The sequence below is a fragment of the Oculina patagonica genome, chromosome 5 (assembly GCF_052425735.1).
Source record: "Oculina patagonica isolate OP01 chromosome 5, crgOcupat, whole genome shotgun sequence".
In the NCBI taxonomy this organism is placed as follows: domain Eukaryota; kingdom Metazoa; phylum Cnidaria; class Anthozoa; order Scleractinia; family Oculinidae; genus Oculina; species Oculina patagonica.
In genome coordinates this window covers 32523272-32550150 of record NC_135762.1, presented here as the reverse complement: position 1 = coordinate 32550150, position 26879 = coordinate 32523272, and the positions used below count along the sequence as shown (strand labels likewise).

The 26879-nt window shown below is 37.7% G+C and overlaps 2 protein-coding genes across 2 annotated transcripts; one reads left to right on the top strand and one right to left on the bottom strand.

Annotated features, from left to right (window-relative positions):
* The first annotated feature begins 627 nt into the window (after positions 1 to 627).
* Positions 628 to 26670, top strand: LOC144653713 (serine/threonine-protein phosphatase with EF-hands pef-1-like). Its single transcript, XM_078513777.1, has 17 exons — positions 628 to 2459; positions 2830 to 2957; positions 5785 to 5827; positions 5956 to 5997; positions 6619 to 6782; positions 7176 to 7290; positions 8069 to 8115; positions 9286 to 9452; positions 9975 to 10011; positions 10602 to 10751; positions 11059 to 11133; positions 12064 to 12249; positions 20627 to 20769; positions 21712 to 21818; positions 23084 to 23247; positions 23730 to 23814; positions 25205 to 26670. The coding sequence occupies exons 1-17, from the start codon at positions 2390 to 2392 to the stop codon at positions 25450 to 25452; spliced, it is 1971 nt and encodes a 656-aa protein (XP_078369903.1). The 5' UTR covers positions 628 to 2389; the 3' UTR covers positions 25453 to 26670.
* On the bottom strand, positions 16673 to 19535 carry LOC144653718 (uncharacterized). Its single transcript, XM_078513786.1, has 2 exons — positions 18475 to 19535; positions 16673 to 16795 (listed from the first exon to the last, which is right to left on the bottom strand). The coding sequence occupies exon 1, from the start codon at positions 19494 to 19496 to the stop codon at positions 18513 to 18515; it is 984 nt and encodes a 327-aa protein (XP_078369912.1). The 5' UTR covers positions 19497 to 19535; the 3' UTR covers positions 16673 to 16795; positions 18475 to 18512.
* Positions 26671 to 26879: the final 209 nt, after the last annotated feature.

The following is a 26879-nucleotide window of genomic DNA, read 5'->3' as shown; positions in this document are numbered from 1 at the left end:
AAAAAAAAAAAAAAAAAAAAAAAAAAAAAAAAAAAAAAAATAAAAAAATTTTCCAAAAAACAAAAATTCCATGTTCCCACCACTCTATGAAAATAAAATATTTAAATACATTCGTTCTTCATATCTCATCTTAACTGTTAACTTATCATTATGTCTATGTCTAAAATCATTTTCTCGTTGCTTGCTTGATTTATCGGTGAAGCTAAAAGATTCTTTATCCCTTCTCCTACTCTCGTGGAAACGATTTTTGTCGCAATCCTCTGAAGATAACAAACTGTCTAAGCTTTACGTTAAGACCGGCAATCGACAAGCCGGGAACATATTTTAGGTGCATGGACGCATTGCGTACCAACTTTTTGAGCGTGCATCACGAAATCCGCGCGATCAACACTCTTGGACAGGACAAAATTCGAACGAAAAATCAAACGTCTAAGCTATGCTAAAAACTGTATGTAGCATTTCGTATACAGTCGAATTTATCGCTCAGTAAAATTTTGCAGTTTCTACGGAAGGTTTTCTCGTGTGGTCTCCTGGACGCCTTTTTCAAACTGGAGCTGGGGTTTGAGCAAAGAAATTTAGCTCTGCTATAACCGGAACTTGTTTGTTTTTCTTTTATTATTTGTTATTGAACTCTTTTAGCCCTTTACTGACTACCCATATTTACATATGGCTGTGATGTTGACAGTTCCTTTTGAAACGAAGTATCTCCAATTCAATTCTTTCCATTGCGTGACTCGTTTGTCACGCAACACTGTTGACTCGATATTGCGTGATGTTAATGTTTACATTTTGCGACGCGGTGGTGGTTTTGAAAGCTATAAGTTCTGGGAGAACGAAGGTAGTTTTCTCTGCCTGACGTTTAAGTGATCGAAGTTCTGCATCAAATGTGTTTTGCATAAAAGGCGTCAAAAGGAAAGTTCGAGAAAGCACTTAAAACAAAAGGTGGATTTCTCATCATTTGCTCGTAATTACTTATTTTATTAAACGTCAGTCTGTGAATTCTCTAGGCGTCGTTTTCTGACTTTTCTCTTAATGAAATTTTTGTCAGATGAATGGAAAGCTTTCTCGAGAACAAACCTTTTAAGTTAAAAGGATGCCTTGGGACAACCCCTCAATAAATTAATTAGAAGTCTTTTTAAAAGCGCGAGTGTGTTGGTTTTTCTTGAAAATTTCGTTCCACTATGTTTTTCTTCTCTAAAACCGACTTTTATCGTTTTACAATGCTTAAAAAAACTCTTTCTTGTTAAGCTACGGGTGGTTCAGTTTAACATTTAAAGTTTATATTCACAAATATTTTCGTTAATGAACAAGTGGAATTGTTTTAAAATCTCTTATCTGTCTCGATATCATTTTTTCTCAAAAATTTAAAACGCTGGTAATTCGTCGCATTTGTATTCATGTTCAAACGCGATAGTTGACGTAAACTGACGATGAAATGCCAAAGTTTAGTTTACCTTTCATTTCATGCTGTTTTGGTTTCTTAGAAACGTGGTTTTATGATAAGTGCTTTTAGTAAACATTGAGTCTAAACGACATTTTTGCAAGAAACGACGGCTTTTTGTAACAGGATCTTTTTAAATCTATCTTCGTAGAGAATTTTGATACATTTTGGTTAAGTAACAATAAAAAGAAACTATTTCTCCGAAATTTAAAAGATATTTCACCACAAAGATACTTTTTATTGGATTCAACACTTTTGAACGGTTTCTAGGCAACAAAATATACAAAATAAATTAAAAATTCATTGTGCTGTCTGAGTGGTTTGAATTAATATCATTTACCGAAAGCGTTTACTTTAACTGCAAAGCTTTTTTTTCCGTGAGATTAAGGAAAATTGCGTTCGGAAACAGTTTCGGCAAGATCACGACATTATATTGCGATTCGTTTTGTCGCGGCCTGGTTCTGTGGTTGGTTTTTCGTCGAATCAAGTCATCAGAGCATTGTTCATGAAATTTGACAGGTTCATCTGATCTCTACACGATTGTTAAGTGACATTTGAAAAAGAACTGCTCCAGTTCTGTAGCGTAACTGAAGCATATTGAATTTTACTTCACTGTCGATCTCTCGAGATGACTTCGTAGAGTTTTATTTTTTTAGCTGGGGTGCACAATTCGAACGTTGAGGATTTGGAATGTTTACCCGCGTCTGAACGGAAATTTCTCGCGCCAAACGCTCGCTTTCCGAGTTACCATGTGTCTCCATCTTGTGTAACATGTCAAGTTCTTAGCGGCGAAAAAATGATCGCTGGAGCAATGTTGTTGATTTTTTCTTCGGCTTCCACTGTATGTCGTTATGGGAGCTATCTTTGCAGCAGAATGAAGAATAGCATTCGTTCAACACTGGGCGAAAATTGAGGACAAATTCAAACGAACAAATTACTGTAAACAATATGGGATGTGGAGCATCGGTGGAAGATGGGGACGAAGCAAACGGTCTGACACTTGGAAAGTCCGAAAAAGGTGAGTTAAGTTTGCCGAGAACTGTTTTTTATCAACGAGCCCTGGAGCTATTCCAAACAAGTTTTGATAAAAGACAGCTGATTGATGTGAAGCCTGGTGATTCACACGATTCAAGCGTGAATTCAATAAGCTTTTTTTGCTACCGTATTAAATCGTCAATGTTGCAATTGAATACACAGTAACCTTTTTAAAATCACTCTCGAACTGCTACGACTTTTCAAATTGTTCAATTCTGTAGATGTTTGAATTGACATTATAACCTGGCATAGAACTTGCAGGATTAGGGCAGCATTATCAGCATAAAGCTTTTATTTACATTTTTATCCTTGTGAATACATGTTTACTACTTTATTTCTCGTTTAATTTACAGCCATTCGCGCGGCAATTTTGATCCAGAACTGGTTCAGGCGCTATCAAGCCCGTCTCGAAGCCCGCAGAAGATGCACTTGGAAAATATTTCAAAGCGTTGAATATGCGGGGGAGCAAGACCAGTTGAAGGTGACTTGATCAATTTAACACTAGTTTTATTTATCACCTTTAAACTACACCAACGATTTAATAGATTTCTAGTAATATTTCCATTCTTAATTTCAAAGTTGCAATCTTTTTCTCAGATGAAATCAACATTCAGGTGTCCCTGTTAAATGAGTTTCAATGACTCGTAATTTTTTGCATTGAATAGAGTTCCAGTTTATTTCAAAGAATTTGTCACATTTATTCAAATTTCAGCTTCCTGTGCACAGGTGTGAGTTTTTTGGGTTAGGAAATAATAACAATATTTGACTTTGTGCCATGCAAATATGATTATATTATGTTAGATTAAAAGCACCGGTCCGTAGGTGTCAATAAAATATTCCTATCATACGGTAAGCGATTTTTTTCTAGTTGTTTAAGCCGGCCCAGGCGAGTTGATTATTAATTACCTCATGTATGTGAGGTCTTAGTTTTTTCTCTGTCACTGAAGTAAAATACATTTTATGAGTAAAGAAGATTATTTTGTATACAAGAGTAGTACATCTTTTTTGTTTGAAAAAATGGTTAGGTTAAATTGGTAACAATAATATTGATGATAAAAAAGGTATTTTTTTGATATCTCGATATTCTAATTATAGCATTCTTTGGTTATATATGTACAAATTACCAAGCATAAAATTTGCCAAAACAACAAAAAAAATTGGCGGTACACTGTATATAAAGTAGGGAGGGGGCAGCTTTTTTCGGATAACCTACTGTCAACTATAGTACAACATTAATATTCATTTCTCGCAGATTATTTATTTGCCTGAATTTTTTTAACTTTTGACAAAATCATGCAAAACTGTATTTTAAAATTTCCAGTGAAGTGAAAAAAAAAAACTTTAAAATGATTGAACTACAACACATAAATACGTTGGTTTGTTTTTTTTATCCTGAATGAGTGTTAAAACAACATTTGAACACCTCAGGGACCCTGCACAGTAAATTTTTTTGAAGCGGGCTTATTACTTATCAGAAACTTTAAGGGGGCCAATTGACAAAAGACATTTATTGAAAAGAGCGCATTAAATGTAGCTCACATACTAGATAATTAAAAAATACTGAGTGTATAACAGGCTAGGGTGGACTGAAAAGGTTTTAGCTTAGCGCCAATTTCAAATTATAAATAGCTTCCATGGAAATTTAATCTGTAACAAAGTAACCACCTGCTCTGACAAATTTACTTTTTCAACTTTTTTTGCCAAAATGCATTAAAAGATCTTTTGGTTGCAATTTGTAACATTCCAAATTAAAATTAAAGTTCGATAAAATGTTGGGTTTTTCATTATTTTGATCTTTAAAGCAAAAGAATAGGCTGCAGGTTTATTAGTGTACATTATTATAGATTTTAATATTTAAGGTGGCCACACATGTCTTTTTGGCAGAATTTCCCACCGTGTTATTGTGGGTGAGACTAATCACATGGTTTTCATTGAGACCCACATTTAATTACTGACAGCCCTTTTAAGTCATTCTTACTGTCCCATCTTTTCCCGTATTTTGACTATAGTCATTATACTAAGTAAACATCTTGAATACCAACCCTCCAAGTTAAGACCATTTTAGTCGCCATGGCGACTAAAATTTTGGAGCTGGCGACCAAATTGGAACTGAAGTTGCCAGCCTGGCGACTAAAATAAAGGAGAAGGATTGAAAGCGTGGCTTAATTTAGTGACTAAAATTTTTCACTGGCGACCAAACTTGAGCAGTCGGTGGCCAAATGGCTACTAAACAAAAAAAATAAACTTGGAGGGTTGAATACACAATTTTTCCCACATTGTTAACAGCAATTATTTTGGTCAGGTTTCCTCCTTTTATATGATTAACAGATCCGTCATCCATTAATTTTTATCACCAAACTTAATGTTTTGTCCAAGTTTTGACACATCATTTGCACTTTAAATTTAAAAAAAAATTAATTCAAATATTCTAGCTCTAATTAAAAAATATGCTACAGCAAATGACAAATTTCCCAGTTTTTAACCAGAAGTAGTAAGTAATTTAAATTAAAAAATGGTTTGCAATTGCATTAAATTGTAACCTTCGTCTTTAAAAGAGTAACTTTAATCATAATTTATGCTTGGGAAATGCCTGCCAAAATAAACTTTTCTAATTAAAAATTGATTATTAAAAATAATATTTGCCAAGTGATTTAATTGTTTTAATTTTAATTAAAATCACTTTGCAAATTTGTAATACTTTCTTTGTATAATGATTGAAAAAAGGATGAAATATGGTTTGAACTAAGGCTCTTCAGAGAATATTTTTGGCATTTACAAAATTTACAGAACTTTTATGTATGAATTTAAGACAAGATTTTAGAAGACTCACTAGCACGCATGTTGGATATGCAACTTGTGAAGAGGGTGGTGTTACACAGATTGGTAGGGGTGGTAGTCAGGGGTTATAATAAAATAATAATAAATAATATTGAACGTTTAGGTGGGTCTCGTAACAACCTTTTACTGTACATACACAATGTACCTCTGATTGAATGATATTTTGAAATGCTATTTCAGTCCTAGCTAGTTACCATCAATGATGCTTTCAAGTCAAAGACTGCAAGCCAGAGTTTCTATGTTTTATAACTGCACAGTGCTTAAAATTTGCCTTGCGCATTATTGATGATAGTTAACAATACGTAATGCAGGGGGGTTCTAAAAAAAAAAATTTTTTTTTTTTTTAAAATTTTTCCCTATTTTTTTTTTTCACTTAATTTTTCCCATTTCACACAAAAAAACCCTTCTACCCTCTCCAAATACCCTTAACATCTTTGATAAAAATGTCTGTTATTGTTTCTGTTTTTTAGCTGTTCAACTTCTTCAATGACATGTTAAACCATGTTGCTGATGGTAAGTTCTCATGGGACAATATAGTTTTTATTCATTTTGTATTGGATTGTGCATTTGATTTTTTGATTACTTTTAGGTCATTAATTACTTGGTAACTCACTTCAGTTCATTTTGCATTTTTTTCACAGGTGACAACAATGCTGTAGAAATCCTACGGAAGGGCTCTGCAAGTAAGTGTACTGGTCTTCACTTGTTTTCGAGATGGCCCCCACCCCCACCCCGCCACTAAACACTTTTTCTTCCTTCCTTCCTCTCTTCCCTTCTTCAGTTCAGCTTATCTCTCCCCTCCCTTTCTCCCCCCCTTCTTCTCCCCCCTTTTCTTCCCTCCTTTCCTTTCAATCCTCCCCCCCCCCCCCCTCCCTCTTTTGAGGCAAGGCTTTCAATAAAATTCTAAGACTACTAGGGGGAGCCCCTTTGCATGGCCAGTACCTGTCTGAGAGCACATGCTTTTGTGCAGAGGAAGTTAATCTTGTATAATGTAATACTTGTCAGAAAATTTCTGGACCTCGACAGGGAAGCATGAATTATTCAAAGCGACCCTTCAAGTTCAGCTATATTGTGCAGTTCCGGAAAATATCCATACCCACCCCATGGAAAGTCATTGGAAATTTCGAGGGGGTGGGCAGTCTCAGGAAAGCAAATTTTTTAAGGATTGTATATGGGGCTCTATTGGAATTTCCAGAGGGGTGGTGGATTCAAATAAAAAATTAACCTTTTGTAAGAGGGGTATGGATATTTTCTGTAACAATATAGTTATGAAAAATAACAATTTTTTTTAAACAATATTTCAGCCAGTGCCACGTCCACCACGTCCAAGAAATCTGAGAAGCTGGAGATGCTGACTGATCCATCAAAGATAACAGTAGATGAATCAACTTACAAAGGTCCTCATGTGACACTGCCGCTTACACTCCTCACTGTACGGAACATTGTTGAACTCTACAAGTCAAACAAGGTTGGTTCTAACACTAAATCTATCTTTCACCATGCCACTGTTGCACTCAAACCTTGTGTACGTTTACTGATCCCAGGGGCTCTTAAGCTAGACATACACTAGGGGACTAGTTGCAGGGACTTATCCCTTAGTGTGTTCTTCACAGTAAATTGACCAATTTGTGGGGCTATTGGTCCCTGCGACTAGTCCCAGAAATCAAACCAGCTTAATTCAATTCGCAGGGACCAAATATGTGGTTCCTGCGACTAGAATTTTGATGCAAAAACAATAAATTATATTACACACTAGGGGACTGGTCCCCGAAGCAAGTCCCTGCGACTTGTCCCCTTGTGTGTGCCCACCTTTAAGGACAAAACTGAAATAACTATTTTTTGTTGATGTTTTTTTTGACAGCTCCTTCATGTGAAATACATTCTCCTTATCCTACGAGAAACAAGAGAAAAGCTTATGACATTACCAAACATCTCCAAGGCCTCTACAAGTATCACCAAACAAATTACTATATGTGGTGAGTCGATACCGCAAGAAATTGAACTTTATATTCCATGTCTAATAGGAAAATTGCTGTTCGGTATTTATATTAATCAGAAACCCATAAGGGTTGAAACGTGTAACGCGCGCGCACAGCGTTTGAATATTCATTTTGCTAAGTACCATATTTGGAAACATGAAGAATTTGTACGCGAATGCTTCATACACGTAATGACACACGCAACATAATTTTTGGTTTTGCGGTAAGTTGCTTGAATTTCGACCTAAACACCGTAAATTTCTTACAGAAACTAAAGAAATACATTAAGTGTATCGAAGCGAAGTTCTCCAGACTACTTCAAGAAGATGAAACAGAAGAATTTAACCAAATTTAACTTTATGCAACCAAGCTTGTTCAAAAGCAAGATTACGCCATCGAGTGCGAGCTAGCGCGCGCTGTGAATTTAATTCAAATGATGCAATTTTGATTGGTTAATTTTTTCTTCTGATTTTCCAAATATGGTACTTAATGGAAACGAATGTGCAAACGCTTTGTACAATGCGAATCATATGGAGTTACATGTTTCAACCCTTATGGGGTTCTGTATTAATATAATATAAAATAGATGCATGTCAGTGCATTTAACTAAGAAGAACCTCTAAAGGAGAGAAAATTAATTATTTTAAGGAAAGTCTGCTAGAAAAGATAAGTTTGGTGTATTTAAAATTATGACCAGTTTGGAAATTAAAGTGACTAAAAATGCATGCATCCTTGCTGTATAATGTTTCTCACGAGTTAACTATGACTGTTACAGGAGACCTTCATGGGAAGCTTGATGATCTGTTTATGATTTTTCACAAGGCAAGTACCGGTAACAACTTTCATGTAAATATAAAATGCAGTACCGTAAAGTTCCGTGTATAAGCCGCACCCGTAGATAAGCCGCACCCCCGATTTGGAAGCTCAAATTTTGGAAAAAAAAAATATACAGACAATAAAGTTTGAAGTTCAAGTGAAGTTCTATTGGTAAACAAACAAGGGCAAACAAGCACGGTTTCGAAACACTGACACGGTGGTTGTTGCAATGTTTAATATAAATTAAGTCTTACGAAAGCTAAATTTCACTTGTCATACCTCCTTTTTAGTTTGAGTTCACAATATCTTAAACTTGGATGCTCTCTTGATATCATTTTTTCGAGATTATCACTTCTAAACACTCCTGAAACACTTGTAATTCGTTCGAATCGTTCGCGAATGATGAATGCTTAGTAGCCAAGCTCTGAATTGTAGAGAGGAGTCTGGGCATTAAAAACAAACACGGCGGCATTTTCTTCGGAAGAAACCACGTTTTTATTTCAAGATTCTTGGAAACTGCTACCCGCAACAGAAAAAACTTTATGCAGAGTAAGAGTTTGTTAATCCAGCAGATGTATTTGCTGTGAAGGTCAATAAAAAACCGAAGCGGTCGGCCATTTGCCTTGTGAGTATTTGCGTTTATCTTGGTGCCTTCTCGCACGCGGCGGAAAGACATGATTCGAAGTGACTGGCACGCTTCACTGCAAACAGCTTTGCAGAGGAACTAAAAGGTAGTGAACAACAACAAAGTTTTCAGGTTGTTATATGTTTATTCAATGACGTATTGAGAAGTTTTTTATGAATATTAATTAGGCCTTTGAGAACTCCAACCAGAGATGTTTCCGTAGATAAGCCGCACCCCCGATTTTTGACTTGAATTTAGAGGAAAAAGGTGCGGCTTATACACGGAACTTTACGGTATGTTGTTGCAATAGAATATAAGTACTACTAAAATAATGTAAAGTGGGACATGTCCTAAAGCTGATCTCTCCAGAAACAATATATCTTTGCTTTAAAAGTTATGACCTTAGTTAACTTTTGGCAAAAGGACAATATTCTGACTTATAATAAACAAACTTAGAAACCTTTAGTTAGTAATTTCTTCAATAACTTGTTACTCCAATTTTTGTGGAAAAATGAAAAGTCAGTTCTTGATTTATAACTTTTCTTTTTCAGAACGGCCTTCCCTCAGCTGAAAATCCTTACATCTTTAATGGTGACCTTGTGGATCGTGGTCCTTACTCCATTGAAATCGCCATCATTTTGTTTGCATTTTTTCTACTGTACCCCACTGGAGTTTACATCAATCGTGGTAATCATGAAGATCACATCATGAACCTCAGGTAAAGAGAGTGTGCATTGACTCAAACCATAAATGTGCTGAGGCACGACAAGACATGTCACAGCGGCATGTAGCAGGTGCAACATTCAACATGTACACAGACAAGAGAATGTTGCAGATGGGGACATGTTGCAGCCACATATACAGTACATCCCTTAAATTGTATGTGCTGAATGTATACTTCTTAGGGGATGTGTCCTGCAACATATTCTTATTTTTGTGTGTGCTTACATTGTGATTTTGTTTCTGCTACATGTTGCAACATGCCCCTTTGGTGAACAATGAAATTGAAGGTCTTTACATCCTTTAATTCCCTGCAAGCAGTAATTAATTCATTTTTTAATGCCATTATTATTACAGTTAAGGGATTAAGACCAAAATTAAAGACAATATAATTGACATCATTGCATTTTACACTGCACAAAAAGTTATGTACATCAAGTTCTAGTAAGAATATGTTGTTTTCCTCCTCAATCATTGCTTTGAGTAATGATTCTTTTTTTTGTTCTGTAAATTTTACTAGATATGGATTTGTCAAAGAAGTAATGGACAAGTACAAGGTATTAATAGTAAACATTAAGTTTTATTAGTTTATACCTTTCAGAATAAATATCAACGCTAAAAATACATGACGTTTCGGCGAGGACATGTCACCATTATCATGTCATCATTATCAAATGGAAAACAGAAAAATGTGCATAACTAAGTACTAAACAGTTTCGCTGGAATGGAGTCCTTTTGAGTGTTCATGGATGGTTTCTTTTTCCTAATTAGGAGCATCTCGTAAATTAGGCACTCAAACTTTCCGCGGCATTTCTTTAGGATGGCAAATTGGCTGTGAAGGTCGATCGGCTTTTGATTGTGTTCCACGCCTCATTTATTGTAATTTAGCTTCACACTTTCTTTTCTATAAATATCGTTCTGTACCATGTAAAATTTGCATTTGATAATGGTGACATGTCGTCGCCGAAACGTCATGTATTTTTAGCGTTGATATTTATTCTGAAATGTATTTCAAATTCTTCCGTTATTATAGTTAATACCTGCAATGTCTTTTGAGTTATTTTTACCAGTATGTAAAACGTTCTCTGCAAAAGGATGGCATTCAAGTTTTTGCCTCATCAGCTGTTTGACTGTTTTGTTTTGACAGGATCATTCAGCAAAGGTCATGAAGCTTTTTGCTGACATATTTGGATGGCTTCCTCTAGCTACAGTGGTGAATAACAAAATACTTGTCACCCACGGAGGAATCTCCAATATTACGGATTTGTCCATTATCGACAAGATTGATCGCCATAAAGTAAGTACTCATTCCGATGAATTTTTAGACTTAATTGTACCTTCATTATCCCCAAATAATGTTGATACTTCAGGTTCAAATTTAACCTGTATAGAAAGTTAGCATCATTTTTTAAAGTACAGTGGAACCCAACCATCAATAGGCTAACAAAATATGAAAATAAATCAATGGCCCTTTTTGAGCCAAAAGAAAATGGCCGTATCATTGTAATTGAAGGGATTGTAAAGCAGGATTTGGTGGTTAGGAGCTTAATTCAGGAGCTTAACTCAGTCTTATTCTAGTTTTACTGTTCTCCTCCTATGATCAGTATGTGTCTATACTGAAGCCGCCAGCAATGGACAAAGCTCACCCAGATACAATCAACCTCATGGAGTGGAGACAGGTTATTAAAATCTCATTATCAATTTAATTAATATAAAAAAATTGACTAATTGTTTTATGTTTTATTATTAAATAATTTAAAATATTTTCAAAAAAATATTTCAGTAATTGTCTCCTTGCAAAGCAAGTCCAGAGGCTTCAAGTGCTCAGGAAATCAAATTTCATGTAGAGTTAGTTTCATTTTCCAGTGATCAAAATTCAATTTATTTCTGGCATTGGTTTCTTACACAGATGTTGAATGATAAGCACTTGTAGCAAAATTGTTCTGATAGACCAGATTTTGAATCCACCTGGTGTTAATTTTTTTAGACAAGTTTTTTAGAAATAACATCATTGTACGAGGACAAAATTATCATAGCTATAACACCCGCTCCAAAGACATCATTCGTACTACAAAATCTGTCACCAACTGGGGACTTCTTAGATCCTTCAACAGTGCTTTGGCTGACTGGAATAAACTGCCATTTATAAGCATACACAAAGCAAATTGCAAGGAGAGTCTAGAAATTTATCAGAAGTCACTTGGGGCTTTATTCCAGGCATCCCTTCATTTATAATACAAACAGAAACTGAAAAGTGATGCATAGATTAGCAGCACTCTGATAGAAAATAATACAGGCAGATTATCTGCAAAATTTATTTATTTACATCTAAGAAGTGAGGAGTGGGTACCACTCAAAAGTAAGTTACCACCCTCTTGCGAGACGAGATCCTTGTCTCATGAGACTGAGACACTCGTCTTGCAAGATGCTTAAAACAACTGCAAGTACACTGTCATCTCTCAAGAAGAGATTCTTGTCTCGAGAGACCAGACACTTGTCTCGCGAAAAACGAGATGAGAGGTGGTAACTTACTTTAAAAGTGGTATTGTAAATGTTCCCAAGATACATGTGCACTTTTTAAAGCTTGACAAGATGTTTTTTCATTGAAGGTGTTAGATCTGTTGTGGAGTGACCCCAAACCTCTTCCTGGCTGTAAACCAAACACGTTCAGAGGAGGAGGCTGTTACTTTGGTCCTGATATTACTGAACGCATCCTTAGAAAACATGATCTGGAGCTACTTGTGCGTTCACATGAATGCAAATATGAAGGATACGAGTACATGCATGGCGAAAAGGTATTGGACAGTAAACTTATGTAAACTGCAAGTTTCCTTAAAGTGTATATGACATGAAAAATATTTCCTGCTTATTTGAAAGGCCTTTCAAAATTCAGTAGAATGACGTTTTTCTTTTTGAAATATCTTTTTTCGTTTCAGAGATATTGACGTTTTTGTATTATGCAAATTAGATCAGTGATGACGTCATAACGATAAGAATTGACTCTAAAAAATGGTAAAATACTGAATAAACAGTATCTCTAAAACTATCAAAGCAGTGTTCTTGAAACTTGGCACCACAAATGTGCATCACAAAAGAAACAAAATGTCACTCTTAGGGCTGTTGCCATGACAACAGTTTTGCCGCTCGTGCTGTCTCAATAAAAACTGAAATTCCCAGTTTTTGTCTTAACCAAGAACCATCTAGCGCAGCCAAACTGATGGTGGGAATTAAGGCAATATGGGAACAATGTCTGTTCTAAGGAGGACCCTTTGTCTCACTTTAGAGGTCAGATATGGGGATATTTGTCTTTTTGACAGAGAGAGACTGGAGCTGAAAGAGTTGCTATGGCAACAATACTAAGGGTGTCATTTTGTTCCTGTTGTGATGCACATTTGTGGCGCCAAGTTTCAAGAACGCTGCTTCAATATTTCCAGAGATATTTTTTATTCAGTATTTTACCATTTTTTAGAGTCAAATCTTATGACGTCATCACTGATCTAATTTGCATAATACAAAAACGTCAATATCTCTGAAACGAAAAAGATATTTCGAAAAGAAAAACGCCATTCTTCTGTATTTCAAAAGGCCTTTCAAATATTAAGCAGAAAATATTTTTCATGTCATATACACTTTAACTTATGGAGTGACGTACCGTTTTGCATGTTAACTCAGTTTTTAAGACCTCCAGTCTATCTTCTGACTGCCATTTCCTAAGTTTCTAGCTTTTCTTATAATTTCCCAGCTGTAGCCTGCGCTGCAGACGAACAAAATCCTGGTATAGTCCGTCTGCGAAAAAAGCACAAAAGCTTGTTCCAGCCACCCGCATGTTACCAGGGATTTCTATAGTAACCTCTGATTGGCTCCTGAATAGGGCTGTTCTTTCGTGCACCGTAATTGGTCGAGTGGATCTTGTGAAACCATAGTTACACCTTCGATGAATACCAGATACCAGTTACAGTATAAAAACGTTCTTGTCATATAATTTGTATATTTGCCATTCTGTGGAATTGGTCATCCAATTTATTTCGCTTTTCACTTGTTTAGAAAGGGCACTATATATGCTGTAAGCTTCATTATTTGGAGGCGTTTTAAGTTGAGAAGAGCCATAAGACTGTCACTTAAATAGCAAATGTGTAGAGGTCATAGTCTCCCCGGGTAGTCTGCACGGCTTTCCGTTTGTATATTTTGACACCTCTTTTAAATTTGTCATATGTAATTACTATAATTGCGGTTAGTCTTGGAACATTCATGTTTGCAAGATATTTTTTGAGCTCTCGAAAAATTAGCTTTGATCCTAAATTTTCCGTGAAGATGTCGACTACTTGCATTCTGCATTTGTAATGCCGGTTCAGCTGTTTATTTGTGTTGCAAGGTGTGTTGCTTCTCATGCATCACGGATGACTGATGTTTGTTGTGTGACATTCTTTCACCACAAGACAAATGTAGATTATTTAACATTTCTACCATGACCTTTTTGCTTGTCAGTTGTGTTTGCTTCTTGTCGTTATTGTTGTTTTCTTTTTTATCAGATAGTTCGAACCCGCTGCTTTTTTACTGCTTCAAACGCTAATTCTCACCGAACTAAGTACTTGACACTTGTACTAACGCTAGTACACTAGCCCAGGACTAGTAAAACTTCATTCTTGGCTAGTAAAAGTGCGCTCCTACTAGCCCCTAGGCTAGTAAGATTTGTGGAAAAATAAATTAACTACAACTCTATAACTTGGGAAGTTTTTATCCTAGTTTTACCGTAGTCTCCATAGCTTGAGCAATTTAAACCAGAGGGCTTGTGACCCACACCGCATACGGGTTTATATTATACATACATACATTTATTCCACGTCCCCACGGGGCTTTTCAGTGAAATATTTACATAAAAAATTAAACTAAGTGAGTACAGTTGTACGATCAACTGGCAAACCTGACACCATCTTGGAAAAGGCCCTCCGTCCTCGCTTCCATGCCACTCAAAAGGGACCTGCGAGAGAGCGATAACAAGTCAGCCATCTTGGAGTTTTCGCACAAGCATGATTTCAAGCTTTTGTAACACCTCACCTATAAGGAAACCACCTTCGAGGGCCGGTTATCGTGAGCCAGATTTAAATTGTTCACCAGAGGACCACACACAGCATGAAGAGAAAAAGAAGTGTGATCCATGGTTAAGACATTTTCAATTGAGTTGGAAGATCTATAGCATATCGAAAAATAAGATGGATGAAAAAACCATGGATCACACTTCTGCGATGTACTTTTGTGGACTCAAACAAATATAGCGCAAAGACATTAGCTGATTCAAACTCGGCTTTTTTAATTATTTTTTTCGGGGGGGGGGGGGTAGTGACTTGTCCTTGTTGGCTAGTGATTATTTGTACTTACTAGCCAATTGCCTAATATCCAAAACAGTTGGAACTGCTGGAACTACTGTGATCGCCGCAAGTTTGTTATGTATCTGTTATTCATCAAAAGCGTAGCTATGGTGTTACAAGATCCATTTGATGATCCATCATGGCTTAGAAGGATCGGCCCTATTCAAGAGCAAATCAGAGGTTATTATAGAAATCCCTGGTAACATGCGGGTGGCTGGAACAAGCTTTTGTGCTTTAATTCGCAGACAGACTATACCAGGGTTTTGTTAGTCTGCAACACAGGCTACCCAGCTGTTGATTAATTATTAGTCTCCCACACAGCCATTTTTAGTGTCGTTTTTAGTGGCACGCAACGCTCCTCCCCACAAACTAGCTGCTCACATTCAGAAAGGAATTGAAAAATTAAACGAGACTTACCTGGAAGTTGAAGTTTGATTGAAATTCTACCGAGTTACATAATGCCAGGGGATCACATGAGATTGCTTGCGCATGCGCATGATCAGTCTTAGAAGACTTGGTGCGCGTGGTGTAAATAACGCGTGTAGTAGCCACAAGGGTGGGTGGGTAGGGCATGTGATCCCCTGGCATTATGTAACTCGGTAGAATTTCAATCAAACTTCAACTTCCAGGTAAGTCTCGTTTAATTTTTCAATTCTACCTCGTTACCATGCCAGGAGATCCCATGAGATTTCAAAGCCAACCACGCGCGACAAGTAACAAAGAAGAAATGGTCCAAAGATAATAGTTGTCTCAACTCAACATACTTTATTGAATGTAGAAATTATAACATCAAGTTAGGCGTTTAGCCTACAACTGTTTCAAGTACACTGGATGCAAATTGTGACTCTCTAACTACAGGTTTGTTGTAGAATTTGGCAAAAGTGGATTCTGATGACCAACCTGCAGTACTTAGTATTTCATCTAGAGACACTGATGCATTACTTGCTGCTGACACTGCAGCAGCTCTAGTACTATGAGGTTTAAACTTCTTTGTGTCAATGCCAGCAGAGGACAAAACAGTTTTTACCCATCTACCAATTGTATCCCTACTAACTGCTTTGTGCGGCTTAGTGTAGCTTACAAAAAGTTGGGATTCTGATCCTCGTAATGATTCTGTTCTGCTGATGTACTCTTTAAGAGTAGTAACTACACACAATCTACTATCCCTGAAAGCAGTTAAAGTTACTGTGGGATTAGGAAAACCAGGTCTGGTTTGCTTTAACAACTTTGAAAACAAAAACGTGTAACTGTCAACAGACACCCTCATGTTTGATAAATTTAACAAGTGGACAGTTTGCCCCCTTTGACCAGAAACTAACAATATTAAAGTCACTAGTTTAAGTGTCAGTTCCTTAAGAGTCAATGTTCCAACAGGCGACAAGCCTTGAAGGTAATGTAAAACAACGCTGACATCCCAAGTCTCTGAATACCTTGGCGAGGGAGGGTTGCTCTGAAAAATGCCTTTCAGTAAACGTGACACTAAGCGATGCTGCCCCAGACTTGTACCATCTTCTAATACAATATATGAAGATAAGGCACTCCGTGCTGTATTAATGGCACTGTAAGTGAGTCCCTGTTCATAAAGATGTGTGAAGAATTCCAAAGCCTGCTCTACAGTTGGTTGATTTTGATTAATTTTCCTTTGAGCACAAAAGTAAGACCATTTCTGGATATAAACTTGATATTGTTTCTGGGTACCAGGTCTCCAGGAGGCCATGAGGAGGTTACAAGCTGATTCTGAAATTCCTCTCGTTTCAAAGGATCTCCTGATATGTAGCAGGCCATCAGTACCATTTCTGCGTGAAGCGGGTGAAGTTTGGTCATGTTGGGTAGCGTCAGCAGTCTTTTTTGTTGTGGAAGAGCAACTGGATGTCTTATCAACAATCTCAACATCTGGGGCCACCAAACTTGTGTTGGCCATATGGGTGCAATCAGAATCCCTTCTGCTTTGTCCATTTCTACTTTCCTTAAACATCTAGAAATAAGAGAGAAGGGTGGAAAACAATAAAACTTGTATTTGCTCCAGTCAATTGTAAATGCATCAATATGGGTAGCCTCTGGGTCTGGCTTCCATGAAGCAAACATAGCTAGCTGTCTGTTCGCCCGGGTGGCAAAGAGATCAATTTCAGGGCTAACCCATAAGTCTTGGATTTGCCTAAAAACTTCAGGGTTCAACTGCCATTCGGTGCGTTCATTAAAAATTCTACTCTCTCGGTCTGCATCTGTATTCTGGACGCCAGGGATGTGTGCGGCAGTTAGCCATGTGTTGTTATTAATGCACCAAGACCAAATATCACAGGTGATGTCGTTGCACGATGGAGATTTAGTCCCACCTTTGGAGTTTATATAACAGACAGCTGTAGTGTTATCAGAAAGGACTTTCACATGTTTCCCAGACAATTGTAGTTCAAACACTTTCAGGGCAAACTTAATTGCAAGAAGTTCCAACTCATTAATGTGTTTTGACTGCTCTCTAGTAGTCCAAAGGCCTTGGGTACTAATATTATTGCACACTGCTTCCCAGCCTTTTTTGGAAGCATCACATGTAATTTCAATATCAATTTTACCATGTGAAATAGGATTATTGGACTGCAAGACATTGTCTACCCACCAACCCAGGTCTGCTTTGGCAGCTGGGGATAAGCACATTATGTCCTGGTAATTTCCCTTAGCAATTTTAAGGGCAATGTTCTTGTCTATTTCAAGATGTCTGTAGTGTAGCTGCCCATACTGAACAGCTGGTAAACTGGCCACCAGTAGACCTATCACTTGTGACACCTCTACAATTGAGCATTCTGATTTAGCTAACAGCTTTTTACATGCCATGCTGACTTTAAGAGCCTTTTCAGGGGTAAGAGCTATTGTCATCGTGACTGAGTTTATCACAAAACCGAGGAATGTTATTATTTGAGTGGGCTCAAAGACTGACTTTTCAGGATGAGGTAGAAAACCCAATTTCTCAAACAGATTCACGCTATCCTGAACATTGTGTTCACATTCTTCATAAGTATCTCCTTGGAGATATGAGTCGTCTATGTAGCCAACATTAACATGGCCTTTACTACGAAGTGAGCTGTAAACTGGTTTTAGGATTTTTGTAAAGGATCGGGGGGCAGATGACAACCCATTTGGCAAGCAAGTGTATTGGTATAGTTTCCCTTGCCATTCAAATCTTAAGTATTTCCTGTATTTTATACTTATTGGGATTGTGTAGTAGGCATCCCGCAAATCAACAGATGCCATGTAGCAGTTTTGCTTGACAAGATTCACTGCAGATAAGAAAGTATCCATCTTAAAATGTTTCTTTTCAATGTTGTAATTTAAATCTTTAAGATTTAAAATCATTCTGTAAGTGTTGTCTTTCTTTTTCCTAACAAATATTCTAGAAATGAATTCACCCTCTGAATGGGTGGTCTCTTCAATAACCCCTTTAATCAGGAGCTTGTCAACCTCTTTGCTTATAATTTCTCGTTCAACAGGATTATGTGATAATGGATAAGTACTGGAGAGCTGTTTTGGCATACTTATGAAGTCAATGGGGCAGCCCTGTACCATCTCCAGTATTTGCTTGTCTGCAGTGATCTCCTGCCAAGCAGGAATAAAAAATTTTGTTCTGCCAGCTATGACAGTAGCTTGAAATGTAGTTAAACTCACCTGATCTTTTTCAGGTGGTGATTTAGATAAAGGTTCCTTCACTGGGTTTTCTCCTGTTGCTGTTGCTGCCTCTTCTTGGCCCCCTCTTTTCTGTTCGGGAAAGGGGGCCGATGGTAGTTTTTTGACCCTGATGTATAGTAAGAATTTGATCTGTAGGGAGTACGGCTGTTGGAGCCTGCAAAATGCCTTGATCTTTGCCTCTTGTCCCTTCTGTCTGCTGATCTCCTATCACCATGTATCTTGGAACTTATCTTATTAGCTTCAGCAATGTCCTTGACAGCTTTTGGAAGGTCGTCCCCAAATAATTGGGAAGTTATGGTGTTAGAGGGATTGCACAAATGCCGATAACTTGGATGTAATTCAGGCTTAAGCCTTTCTCTTCGGCGCAAGTTCACTTCAGTGTTAGCATTAGCTAACAGAATAACAGCATCCATTAATTTGCCAATGTTATCCTCTTTGGACGAGTTTGTCTCGTCTTTAATGAGTGAATCGACGACTGTAACAACAGCAGTCATACCTTTGATAAGATATTTTTGGACCTTTTGAAGTTTTAGGTCATTTGATCTTGCTGTTTCGCCCAGGTTGTTCCAGATATTAGAGTTCACTCTTGTTTCAGACAGACCTTCACAATTGCTTGGAGGGATATACTGCTTCTTGAGCTCGTTTAGTTTTGTTTCATTTGGTTTTGCTTCACGAAGAAGCTTGTGCACAAGCCCTGCCAATTGTGTATTGATGTCTGGTCCTTTCTCGTCCTCAAGAGCAAGATCTTTTGTGAGCTTCTCGATTATAGCCGGGTTAGAGTCGGCTGTTTTCTGACGTTTTGCTGATGGCTCGTCGGCCTCGTTTTTGTCAGAGCCTTCATCGTCCGAGAGCTCGGACTCAGAACCGATCTCCTTGTCTTCAGTTATTCTTGTGTCCTGTATCAGCTTTCCTAAATCAGCAAAGCCTGTTTTCATTGACTTTGTTAAGCCAGAGAAAACAGTGGAAAGCGACGATTGTAAAATAGTTGACAACTGAGTCATGTCAACAGTTTGTGCAGCAGATGATGTCGATGCTTTCGCGGTTTTCCCGCCTTTTTCAGTGCAAGCACTTTTCTGCGCTTGACTCGTGTTAGGGGCGACTTTAGCGCCTTTCTTTTTCGTTGGCTTATCTGCCGCTTTTTCTGACTGAGACAGGACCTGTTGTGGTCTCTTTCTTACAACGCCTGTCTTGACTTCTCCCCTCTTCTTTTCCATCGAAGGGGAAGCGTGATGATGAACATCGACCGTGACGCGTTCAATGGTGGTATTGGCGCCATCCTCAGTGGCCGCTTCAGAAAAATCTCGTCATTTGCCTGGTGATCAGCAGTTCGCTGTCCGCTTGTCGTCTCACTTAGGAGACTTGTATTCTCATCCGTCATACTGAAGAGATTCTCTTCGAGATTTGACAGAGTGGAGTGTTTCGAACTCACAGAATTCACCATGTGCTTGCTGTGAGCGGCGTCAGTCTGTTATCGATTTTTTCCCACTCCAGCAAGTAAATATGAGATAAAAAAGGTGTCAAGGTACTTAGACCACGACCCTTCGTATTTTTCGCTGCAGGAGGAGTTGTAATACTGTGACCTGAAGGCAAAAAACCCCTATTTTGCAGCCAAAATATCAATATCGTCTTCCTCTGATCGAAGCATACAAGCACTGATCATGCGCATGCGCAAGCAATCTCATGGGATCTCCTGGCATGGTAACGAGGTAGAATGTTGTTCGAATGTGGTGTATGTTAAGTGGAGCATTGCGTGATGACACTAAAAATGGCTGCGCTGGAGACTAATTAACAATTAGACGGCGAGCTCGAGGTTTCTATCGGCTGATAGTTGGCGAGGGGCAAAGCCCCGAGTCAACTATCAAAAGCCGGTAGAAACCGAGAGCGAGCCGTCTAATTGTGTTAGCATTACCCCCTGACCGATCTATTAAAACACAAAATATAGCTAGAGTTGATTTATTGAAGGTTTTGATTGATAAAATTCAGCGAAGACTAAGCGCGCGCTCTGAGAGTCTTCTACGGATCGATAGTAGGCACCTGTTTAGCCAATCAGATTGCGCGATTACCAATAGTAGGTCAGTGTGGTTATGCTAATTAATTATATTGTTATTAAAACTTTTATTTCTTCCAACAGGTTATAACAATATTTTCAGCATCAAATTATTATGAGCAGGGAAGCAACAAAGGTGCTTACATGAAGATTGGTCCCGACATGAAGCCTTACTTTGTACAGTATCAAGCTTCCAAGGGAAAGAAACATCTCACGCTAAAACAAAGGTCAGTTTAGCATTACGCCTTAACCTTCTGTTTCCGAGATCAGTTCTTAAATTCTCCTTGCTTTTTTCTTTACATTTTGTGTCAATTTCTTGGAAGAATTTACTTGGGTCGATACTGGAATGACTTGTGGGGACGTGTTAGTCAGTCCAGGTTCAAGACCTGGCGGGGTCATTGTGTTGTGTTCTTGGGCAAGACACTTTACTCCTGAATTAGAAGGTGCATTAGAATGGGTACTGGTGAATTTAATGCTGGGGGGGGGGGGAGTAACCCTGCAATGGACAAGCATCCCATCCAGGGGAAGAAGAAAATAATACTCCTCTAAATTAAAGTCGCTTATATGTTACTGAAACCGAGAAAAGCTCCAGCCTGGAAGTAAGTGTGACATACATTGCATTGTTCTAGAAAATATCTGTCCCCCCTCCCATAGAAGGTTTGTGGGTTTTAAAACCCTCTCCCACCCCCCCATAGAAGGTTTGTAGTTTTTAAAACCCTCGCCCACCCCTCCCACCCTATGAAAATTCTAGTATTATTTCATACTTTCCTTAATAAGTTTTGTTGATCTCTCCTCCTCCCCCCTCAGAATTTATTATGATGTCTCTATGGGTGAGGGCATGGATATTTCCTGGAAGCACACATGGTAATTGAGTGTTTGAGAAATACTGACGGAAAGAAAGGGGGATCCGGGAAGTTCAAAAGCGTAACAATTTTTAGGAAAGTATGTAGCTAAACTGGAATTTTCAGAGGGGTGGGAGTGGAAGGGAGTTAAAACAACCTTTTCCATGGGAGGGTTTATTAGTTTTTTCTACAACAATCATGTTTGTCGCACTTCCACTCACAGTAGTGGAGTAGCACAAAATGGCAGAATAGTTTCTTCCCATTAATTAATGCTTGTTTGCAAACGCTTTGAACTGACCAATATCACCAATTATTTTTTGTTTTAAGGATTGGCATTGTAGAGGAGTCTGCAATTAGAGAGTTGAAGGAAAGATTATATGCTAACAAAATAGCTCTGATGGAAGCCTTTTTAGAACGAGACAAAGAAAACACCGGTAAGAAGCACTTTGATCATAACTCAATCCTTGCTTGTAATCTCAACTATAGACTTCTGCAGTGATTGAAAACGAATCTTGTCTTATTTCTCAATTCTTCTATCCAGCAGCCAACTTTGATTTACAGAGCAGAAAGTTTTTGTTATCTGGCATATTGTTAAATATTTGTGCTACTGTGTAGAACTTTTTGCATTTTGACCCACCTAGTGACCTCACAGTAAAAAAACACCAAATATCTAACATTATTAAATTCTCAACCTCGGATATTGCATTTCTAGCTTCACTGAATCCCGGTTATCAGCTCGTATACCTATGTTTGACCTTATATGGGAAATGAGTGCGGCAAGTGCCGCTCAGCATAAAATTTTTCTGCGGGAAGTGACAGTTCCATCAGAAAAATGGTTGAAAACAACAACTTTGGCGAGCTTTATGAACAAGAAATAATTAGCAGTGCGTGCCTACAAAAACCACAGAAATGCCATGGTAAAATTAACAACGCAAAAACACATAGGATTGGTGCGAAAAGTTTAATTAATTATACTTTTAAACGCACGACAAGGGCGGGTGAATAGAGTAGGAAAGCAGCAAATAATTTACGAAAGAACGGCATTTTAACTGACACAGTTTCATTCATTGTACGTCATAAAATTAGGCTCAGCATTTCTGTAAAGTTTGTTACCTTTTAATCTTGGTCTTGTCCTTTTATACTTCAATAAACCTGTTTGAGCTTTGAGCTCAATTTCGCTTCAAATAATATAGCAGTCTTGATGACAGCCGTGGAGCCGTAAATTACAAGTACAATTAATGTAAACACTTGCTTCGTTCTACTTGCATGGGACGTGTAGTTTCCAGTAAAGCTTTTGCTTCGGATCATCCCGTAAATCTTAACTGTTGTCACAATGTCCAGGATATAATTATAGACGACTTTAGAGGATATTATTAGATGAAAATCTTGGGAAGATTTGAAAACTCTCTGGCTCGCTTTCCTCGTGTGTTTCATTCAACTCAAGAAGTGAACACCACGGCACAAATTTTCCCGCCTCCTCATACTATCACTTCGTTTACATCAAACTGAAATGTCCAGTCGATTTAAACTTAAAGAAGAATTTAATTAAACAATTATTCTATTCGCCCTTGTTGGATACGAGTCGTTATAGCCAACTCGGCGCTTCGCGCCTCGTTGGCTATTTACCACCTCGCGGGCTCATAGAATAATTGTTAATTATCTAAAGTAAAAAAATAACACATGTTTGTATTACTTTCAGGATACGTGACCGCAAGTCAGTGGTCGAGTGCAGTAGAGAGTGTGCTAAAGTTAGATGTACCATGGAACATGTTAAGACACCAGCTTGTTCATATTCTGCCTGATGGGAGAGTGGATTATTGCTCCTGTCTTGATCAGTATGTCATTGAGACGGGACTGCACAAGGTAAAAACAATATTGAAAATGTAAGATCTATTCTCACTGGGAGTCCTCAAGCACGAGCGCCCCTAATTCCTTTGGAATAACACTTGTTTACTTCCCCCCTTCTGTATATTCTCAAGGGAGTCTACTATGGATAATTTTGGGCTAGTTTTGTATAAATAAGCCTGTTTTATCCTGTTTATTTCACTCTTCGTTAAAACGGATGCCAGACATCAGATCGTCACCCCACCCTCCTCCCCGCAGCGATGGCTAGCCTTTGTGCTTTCGCCTTCGGGCTCGCCTCTTCCCATATCTTATCCCAACCTGCAAGGCCATACTTTGTCCAAAGTGATCCCCAGTGACCTTCTATGGGGGTGGGAAGCGGGAGGGGTGTGTTTTCTGGATCAAAACTGACAATAAAGTGAATTAAACAGTGAAGATATCATGAAGTTTAACGGTAATAAAATAGGCAAATACCTGATCATGAGTTTTTGTTTATTATCTAGAATGGCCCAAGCATAACTGAGACACTTTACAGGCATAGGTCCAACTTGGAAACAATATTCCGCTTGATGGACAAAGATAACTCGGGTATTGTACAAAGTATTTTTTATAACTTAATTATTAGGTGCGTGGGACACTCAGAACTTTGTCTTGGTAATATGTTAGGATTTAAAATTGTCTTCTTGCTGTGAAGCTGTGAGGTGTTTAGCATAACTCATGCTCATTGGCATTTGGATTGGCCTTGCATACCTGTGCCATCTATTTAACAAATAGATTTCATTTTGCCGTGCGTCTGTTCAGTAATAGATCACAGATGACGTCAAAATGTGGTATGAACAGAGAAGTGGCCCACGAGGCGCTAGCCGAGTGGGTCACTGATGTTCATACCACATTTTGACGTCTTCTGTGATCTATTACTGAACAGACCCACGGCAAAATGAAATCTATTTGTTTTATATAATAACACAAGACTTCAGCACACTTCTGTGTGAGCAATGCTGCCGTGCCGATGAGCTAAGTTGTTTTGATTTCACTATTAAGTTTTCGTTGACACGAAGCATTGTTAATCCGATTGAATAAACAGAAAAATGGTCAATTGAAAGTCAATAAAAAAACTAACCTTTATTCCAATTTGGAAAGTTGTTCAAATCTGTAAGCATTAACGGTCATTAACCGAAGCGTTCAACCGCAATTTCGTTTGCTTCCCGTGGCGTCGTCCAACTGTACAACACCGGTCAAACTTTCATACAGATTTCGGATAATTTCTCGAATAATTCACTGTCTTCTTCAAGCTTGTTTCGCCCAGTTAAATGCTTCGAAAGGTGAACGATACTTAGCGTATTGTTTCTCACTAAAGATTTGTAATTAAGCTGATTTTTTTTTTTTTGCTTTGTTGTGGCCCCCCAAGTTTGAAAAACTTTGCCGACAATGAACTCTGATCACGCGCGCGAGTCACACCACCGCGTGACGTCAACCATGTGTCTGTACTCTGATAGATCATAAGTAAGAACCAATCAAAACGCGCGTAGAATTCAGGTTATTATATAACAATTTGTAGAAAATGCTCTAGGTTTTTCATGTATCATTGCCAAAAAGTATCAAACAAAACTGTCAGTGATCAAGGTGACATGTTGTTAGGAGAAAATTCAAATAAATGTTTGTGTTTGTTGCTGGTTCTCGTCTTTAATTTGCTCCAAGGGTTTTTCTCTGCGTTCTCCTGCTTTCTTTCTCCAAAAAAACCAACACTTCTAAATTTTAATTAGATCAGGAATACACAACCGCACTCAAGCTTCTAGCTTTTAACACAACTGTGTGTATTAATAAACTTTAGAAAGGTTACTGGGTAACTTAATTTTTTTAATTATTTCAAAATGAATACGCTCAAAAAAATATAATGGGGACAAGTCATGTAAAAAATGTACCCTTGTGACAACATGTAGGTGATTATTTTTTTCATTTTTGACTGATTTCTCATCAGGTTTTATTTCAATGGAAGAATTTGAGGATTCATGTCGTCTCCTGAATGAACACACAAACTCAAACATCCCACTGGACTCCATAGATGACTTAGCAAGAAGCATAGATATGGATAAAGATGGCCACATTGACTTCAATGAATTCCTGGAAGCTTTCAGACTTGTGGACAATTCTAACTCTAATCATGCCAAATCAAGCTTGTCCTTGAAAGAACATTCTCCAGTGAATTCAATTCACATCATTTCTTAGTAAATTGTGTACAGTTTAACCCCGATACAGCAAACATGTAGCTCAATGCCAAACATTCCTAATTAATCAACGGACGGACTTCTGGAAAAGAATTTGTTTCTTCAAATTGTTTTTTGAGCTTGAGCCAAAGGAAAAATTGCATATCGAGAGAAAGAAAACTCGCTTTTTCTGGTAGAGCCACTTAATGTGATCACTGAGTGAAGTGGTGGACAGCACTACAAAGGCATTCTGTCAAATAGTTAAATGAAGCAGCAAGGAGTATCAACAGGAATGCAAGGATGTCATGGGCAGAAGTGCCCATAAAACAGTACACCTTTGAATGGATTTACTGGCACCTTCCAAAGAAAGGCAACAAGAATGCTACATTATTGTGTTGAACAAGAATAGGAACATGGAACATCAAATTTAAGTCCAGGGATGTTTAAAACTGTCTTAGATACATACTCAGCATACACAGATGTGCGTAATGTACATGTTTATTCATACATAAAAAGTGTTATATGATATTTATTGTGCTTTGTACATACCAAACCAAAGTTTGTTGAGAGAAAGTCATGTAAGATTGAAATATTTTGTGGTTTTACCGTAGATTCTCCTACTTTTTAGCGTGTATTCACATTGTTCATAGTCAAAGAGGCTGGGTCATTCTGTTGTAGTTAAGCTACATGTATGTACTTGCCATGAGTTCAAACCAACGGAACAATGAAACTAAAAGAAACTGTAATTGAGTGAGTTGTACATAGACAGCAGTGCAATTTCTAACCCAAAATAGTCTTTTCACCTCCACGTCACCTTTCTACCTAGTAGATACCCTCCCCCCCCCCCCCCGCCTCATTTAACCTCATTAAAAAAACTATGTCACAGTAATTTAAGTCATTTTTCTGATCTACTTTCAAATTGAAAGAAAACCTCAAAATAATAGTTTTCTAATGTAGAAAACACCAATAGAGTAATAAAAACCCAAGGATGGTTTCGTGTGATGAAGATTAAGACAGATTACCATTGACAAACTAAAACAAAATTGCCAAATGTTTTCAAGATTTGTTGTCCCTGATGTAGCTTTAACACTGTTTGACCACCCTATTGGGTGGGACACAATAAAAATAGTACAAAGTGTGATTCCAATTTCATCCAATATCCTGTCACATTTTATGAAAGTTATTACAATCGACAACAAGGCACAACAATGTATGATCAGACTGTTGGAACCAATTAGTAGTAGTCTTGTATAGATTAATAGAATTTATTTAATAGAGAAGAAAATTTGTATGACCCAGCCCAATCTTATAGTTTGTTCATAAGCAAAATTTGGGCATTTTGTAACAAAAATAGGTGAATGCTACCAGACCAAATAAAACACAACTCATGTGAGAATCTCTTTAGTCTTATTTAATGTGAGATTATGAGTGACATAATTTATTTAAGTG

Bases quoted from the DNA above. Each gene is read 5' to 3' on its own strand.
- LOC144653713 (XM_078513777.1), top strand. From the start codon at position 2,390: ATGGGATGTGGAGCATCGGTGGAAGATGGGGACGAAGCAAACGGTCTG. The intron at 9,453-9,974 runs GTAAAGAGAGTG...AAATTTTACTAG, and splicing joins GATCACATCATGAACCTCAG to ATATGGATTTGTCAAAGAAG. The intron at 11,134-12,063 runs GTTATTAAAATC...TTTTCATTGAAG, and splicing joins ACCTCATGGAGTGGAGACAG to GTGTTAGATCTGTTGTGGAG.
- LOC144653718 (XM_078513786.1), bottom strand. From the start codon at position 19,496: ATGACTCAGTTGTCAACTATTTTACAATCGTCGCTTTCCACTGTTTTC.